The sequence below is a fragment of the Ixodes scapularis genome, unplaced genomic scaffold (genome assembly GCF_016920785.2).
Source record: "Ixodes scapularis isolate PalLabHiFi unplaced genomic scaffold, ASM1692078v2 PGA_scaffold1__304_contigs__length_218370807, whole genome shotgun sequence".
NCBI lineage: Eukaryota > Metazoa > Arthropoda > Arachnida > Ixodida > Ixodidae > Ixodes > Ixodes scapularis.
Genome location: NW_024609846.1, coordinates 165,452,982 through 165,458,981, shown reverse-complemented (window position 1 = coordinate 165,458,981; position 6,000 = coordinate 165,452,982). Strand labels below are relative to the sequence as shown.

Below are 6,000 nucleotides of genomic sequence, written 5' to 3'. Positions count from 1 at the left end.
CTGCTCGACCTGTGGCCCGTTTAAGGGGTTCCCCACCCACCACACCCCCGCCACCGTGGAGCCTGTCGCACCTGGCCTTCTGCAAGCCAACACCATCCCGCGCAGGAGCCGGCCATCCCGGTCGACGTAGATTCCAAGCCGCGAACACGCAGCTAACGCCGACGGACCTCAAGTGCGTCGATACTATACTCTGATGCGGCTACGGACCCAGAGTCCGGCTCCACTGCGGCCGCTGCCTGCCTGCCTGGCCTTATGTTCAACCTCCAGTATTCGGCTCCCGCCAGGGCTTGACTCCCTTGAGGCTGAGCTCCGGGCGCTTCTCCTGTGAGTGGAACTGGCGCTCCGTGACACCACCACTGGAGGGCTCACGCCCACAGAAATTTTCTTGCACCCCGACTCCACGGAAGCTGTCAGCGCATGCCATTCATCGGCATCCCCTTGATCTCCAACAGTTTCCTACATCCGCGCGGCCGTGGCGGGGCTGGAGTTGATTCTAAGGCCTACTGTAAAGATTAAGGTTCTCTGGGTTCCGGGCCACGCGGGTATCCAGAGCAACGAAGCAGCACACCGGCTGGCAAGGGCGTCCTTGTCTTACCCCTAGGCCGGTCAGCCGCTGCTACGCCTTTTGGATGATACAACATCCGGATCAGACACAAATACTGACACCTCACCACTACCGCACCCCCGCACCAAGGCCAGGCGGCGCCTGTCCACCCGGTTACCTGAGTGCGCGGTCCCAATTCCACGGGGATATCAGCGGGCGGCTGAGGTCCGACTTCGTCGTATCGCGACCGGTTGCGCTTGGACACCACACCGCCTCGCCCGCATTGAACTACGTTCCCCGGAACATGCCGGTTCTGACCGTTGCTGTATCAGCCCCACTTTCTTCAGACCGAGGCCGACCGGACCGTAAGCCTCACCCCCGATGCAGCCTCTAACGACCATCCTTCAGCGCCTCTCGCCACCCTGCATCACCTGCTGCGACAGTGCTCAGCAAGACGACAGGAGAGGGAGGCTGCCCTAGCCAAGCTGAGCCCAGCGAGTCGATCCCAAACGCTCGAGGCTTAGACGACACCAACAGGCCCCAATGAAGCAAGGAAGCTTGTCTTCGACTCGCTGTTGGCTTACATCAGAACGGCTGGTGTAGCCGGCCTCATATGATTCTTCATCCTCCTCCCCTCCCCCATATCCCTCTCCCTTTCCCCTTCGCGGCAAGGCATGCAACCGGCCGCGTCGTACCCTCCTATACCTAAATAAGTTTTGAACAACAACAACCTTTCTTTGTAGAGACATGCATGTTCAGTGAATTTATGCCTTTAAAATTGATATAGGGTCTTGTTCGTAATAATTTATTTACGAAACAACTATTACAAATTATTATTGATTAGAACTACATCTTTTTAAGAGAAAATTGGCACCACAAATCAATACTGGCTCACGTGTCGCCCCGGCACTCTCGGATACCTTTGTCTGCGGAAAATAAGTTTGGAGATCATAAATCATGATTCTGAAGAAGACGACCCAGGCGTTTCACGAAAGGTCAGCGGGCTCTTGGCTCTTTCTGACCGAAATAGGTAGATAAATAGAAAAATAAATATAAAGGGAGAGAGCTTTGGGCCATAGGTAGTACCAGCGAGTATGCTAAAATAAATCTTGAGAAAAAGTAGCTGGAGGAAAAAAAAACTAAAGGAAATTTTTTTGAGTCTCGTAATCTCCTAACAGGCCAAGAAAGCAATTTAGTACTTTCTCCAAACCTGGAAGCGTCAGAACGGCACGTGTCAGCGTCCACGGGCGAGCTGTATCAGGCCCGGGGCGTCGCAGTAGCACCGGGGTCAAACGAAGCCTTCGTAATTTCAGCCATTTCCTTTTGGCCTGATTGTCTTGGTCGGAAACTTTTCTGCGTGGGCGCCATCCGCGCGCGCGCGCGTAACCGGCTCAACCGGCAATATCAGCGAAAGTGCGGTTTCTGCCGACTTCAGCGCTGGCCCGTGCGGGTCCGGGGCGCGCGGCAGCAATCTCAGCCAGGTCGGGTGTCGTCCACGGGGCCCTTGTTTTGAACGGCCCACGACACGCGTAGCCTCGTCGACGCTTTCGCAGTGCGCGATTCCGTTACGGCGACGTGGACTCACGGCACCCGCAAGCGACGGTCACCAGCGCGCGAGCCTGCTGCCCCGCGCTCCACCATGAGGTAAAGGCTCCGTCTTCTGCTCGCTTCACGCCCCTCTCTCGAGGGAAAAGGGAGTTTAGACTACGCTGTTTTTCCCCGTACCATCCCCAATACTTCATCTAAAAAAATTGTGTGCAATGACGTCGAAGACGCGCTACAACGTGCTTTGTCCGCCCTCTGATTTAGTAAAAGAAAGCGCATTCTAAAACCAGTACGTCTCCTTTTTTTTCCCCCGCAACGCCGTAAGGCCGTAGCGCCGTATGCTTCACGTAAATTCAGACCTGCCAGCGTGGAGCAAGGATTAGGCAGAACTGCTGCGTCAACGTTGGGCTGGAACTCGTATTCCCACTGATATAACACAATTCCCAGCAGAATGCTGACGCGGCAATTTGATCCAACCAGCGGCGCGCGCTGGCCGCTCGCCAGTGACGTAGAAATTCAGCACCACGGTCTTGCAATGAAGAAGGTACTGACTAGTGCTGAAAGCACGGGTACGATGGAGCATAGCATCTAGGGATGTTCCTAGACTAGCCTCGTCCCCAGCCACGTAATTCACATATGCGGGATAAGAAGAAGAGAAGCAAGACGTTACAAACCAGGAACAAGTAAAAACATACGGAATTATTGGAAATTGCGTTTAAGCGTGAATATCTACCTGCGTCGTGGCGAAGCAAAACAATGTTTTCCCACGTGTCGTATGTTCCGGTCTTCAAAATAGCGGTGTCCTCGTCAAAAAGATCTCTTCTTGCGAGGCCACCTTCTTGAGTCGATTCAAAAGTCGAGTGGGCGTTTCATATTTTTGTTCAACGCAGAAATTGTGCGAACTTAACGACAGTATACCTTTGATTTTGCCCAGTTTTGTGGCACCTAGCGACGGTGCTAAGGGACCACTGAGTGCTTATTTGAAAAAAGTTGTCGTTGCAGTTTCTTAACCGCGCGGTTCTATTTAGAATGCCTGAATGCTGTTTCCCGAAAGCGTCTTACGAAAGATTGAATAGAAACATGTTTCCCAACCCCTTTTTAACGAGCTGTTTATAGGGCATTGCCAGAATAGGATGTACTTCGTCGCGCAAAGGAAATGTTAATCCAGTCTACAATAGCTTCTTTTGATTCACCGGCACCCCTGCACCGGTGCAGAAAAGTGTAGGGCAGTGTACTTCCGGTATCTGTATGGAGATATGACCGGAAGTACACTTTTCTGCACCGGAGCAGGAGGTGTAAGTCTCATACGTGGGCTAGTACGTGGGCGATGTGTACCGAGGAGGGGGAAATGTAGAGGAGGAGAGAGATGCCGGAAGTCACGTGGCTACACCCGATCACGTTTTGTTTTATTTGTTTTCCGATTTTTTTTGGCGTGTGAAGCAGACGACGACGACTAAGTTACCCGCACCGTCTGTTTTGTGATTCTGTCGCACTTCTATCCCTTCCGCTCGATGCTCTGCGCGCGAAGATCGATTGTCCGGTACCCTTAAAGGGATACTTCAACGAAATTTGAAATATTCCCGTCGTGTTCAAAAATAGGTTGAATATGATCCACAATATCCGTAAATGACAATCGCACGTTTGTATTTTGATCATGGTGGCTGTATTTTTCATTATAAATGGCCCACTCTGGCAAACGCTCGGAGAAGGTCCAGCTTAGAGCACGTGACATCCAACGCAATCGTGACGTAGGTCGTCTCAAGACGAGCAAAGCTACGGCGAGGCTGACGTCGAGGGGATGGCCTAGTCGTTCCAGCCACCGAAGCGGCTGCTTTTGTACGAATTTTGAGTGACGGGTTAATCTTCTATAATCTTCTACGGGGACAATAGCGACGTCTGCGACACACAAAAGGGATTCTCGGGAAGAGGGGAGTTCCTCCTTCCCCCCTTCTCTGGTCGTGGCCAGAGACGAGACAACGTCCGTCACTAGCTGTCAAGGTTCCTAGACGAGCATTGCAAAAGAGGCGTTAGCGACATCCCCCAGGTGCTCTTTGCTAATCGTTTAATTCGTTTTAAAATTCCTTTTCGAGACTTTTTTAACAAGATATTGGTATGTTCCATGTGATACTGCTCTTTTGAACACATATAGGCCAAAAAATGAGCGCCGAAATTTCGTTGTAGTATCCCTTTAAAGGGCAACTCCGCTCAATTCCGAAAAATTTAGGCTTACATGTGATTCCATTTCACAAAGCAATACTAAACAGCTCTACGTCTTCGGATTCGCGAAATGTGGAATAATAGTTGTGTATCCTAATTTAAACATCAGCTGATACCGAAACCGAAACTTCGGTTGCGTCAGGAAACATCGGTCTCGTGTCGTCAGAGTCATGGCCACGTCACGTCGAACCACGTGGTCTTGTGACGTTCGGGGGGGGGGGGGGGGGGGGGGGGGGGCGAGGGACAGGACACGCGACGCGGACAGGTCGCTTCGCATGGCGTGGACGGTGATGGCCCGGGGGAGAGGGGGAACGGGAGAAGGCGAAAGAGGAGAAGGGGAGCGGAGAAACAGACCGATAAGCGCGCAGGGCAGCGCAAACTAGCGCATCCGCGTTACGGTGATCACGTGGACGCCATTCATCCAACACCTGGAGGAGAAACTCATGACGTCATCGTTCAATTTCGCCCTGAGAAGTAAAAACAAGCAAAACGTGAGAATGACGTAGTCATGCCTTTGGCGTAGTGGTTCAACGTTGGCCTCTCCAACTCCGTCGCATTGACTGCGCTGACGATTGCGCCTCACGTCGCACGCTAGAGTTGGCAGATTTCGGCGACTTGGCTCACTTGAAGGTTTGCTGGCCAGTTTATTAAATATATAGACGGAATTAGATCGTAAAATTTGACATGGGGTCTTCCTATATGATACTGAAGAGGGCTACATAGTCCTATTTGATACTGAAGAGGGCTACATAGCCCCACGTCCGTCGCATCGTCAGTCCGTTGTGCGCGGCCATCGCATCGTCCAGCCCGCGGTACGTCGCCACATTGAGAATGACGTGTACATGTACTTCCTGTGAGCTGTGCAACACTTTTTATTAACGCATTTGCTGCTTTATGGAGGCAACAAAACCGGGGTTCATATTCTTTTTTATTTTTAATATTGAATGTATGCCTTAGATGACCCAGCAATTTGAATATACTTGGTATATACAATTCGAACGCCACGTGACAATGAAAATAGGGGTGCGCGCGACTGAAACTGACCAATTCTCGACCGGCTGTTTTTGGGACGGAAAGAAAACGAATTTTGAGCTGCAAATTGTGTTCTGGGTAGTTGGGGTCATATAGGTCATCTTCAAATAAAAACCTCAGCAAGCATAAATACCCCGTCATTATCACTTTAAACGCACACGAGATACGTTTCCTGCGTGTTGCCCCAACCGTATAATTTACTTATGGTCATTGGCTTACGCCCAGGGATGGGCAGTATTTAAAATACATGTATTTGAAATACGTATTTCAGATACTTTGTGTATTTTGCATTTGTATTTAATTACAAATTGGGTAATGTATTTGACGCGTGTATTTAAATACTAAAACTTAGGTATTTGAAATACAATTGTAATTAAACAGAATTTTGTGGGCGAAAATACATCCCTCAACTTTATTGTCACTGTCCAGAGCAGGAAGAAAACTACATTCTGCACCGAATGCAGTGTCTCTCAATCAAGCACAAGCGTTTAGTGACTTAGTGATTACGGTGCTAGTTCAGGGCAAGAATAGTGACGAAATCGACGTTTACAGGCAGACTGGCTGAATAAGTGCCTATGACAACTTGTGATGCTTTCCAGCCTGATTTCCATCCATATTTTTGCCTGGAACTTTTTAAATGCGCGGGTCGTCCAGATTTTCGT

The 6,000-nt window shown here is 50.3% G+C and overlaps 1 protein-coding gene across 1 annotated transcript in view; it reads left to right on the top strand.

Annotated features, from left to right (window-relative positions):
* Positions 1-1,944: 1,944 nt before the first annotated feature.
* Positions 1,945-6,000, top strand: part of LOC8026496 (peroxidase) — a 51,154-nt gene continuing 47,098 nt past the window's right edge. The window contains exon 1 of the mRNA XM_040207028.2: positions 1,945-2,188. Coding sequence (XP_040062962.1) covers positions 2,184-2,188 — 5 coding nt within the window. The 5' untranslated portion in view covers positions 1,945-2,183. The remainder of the gene's footprint in view (positions 2,189-6,000) is intronic.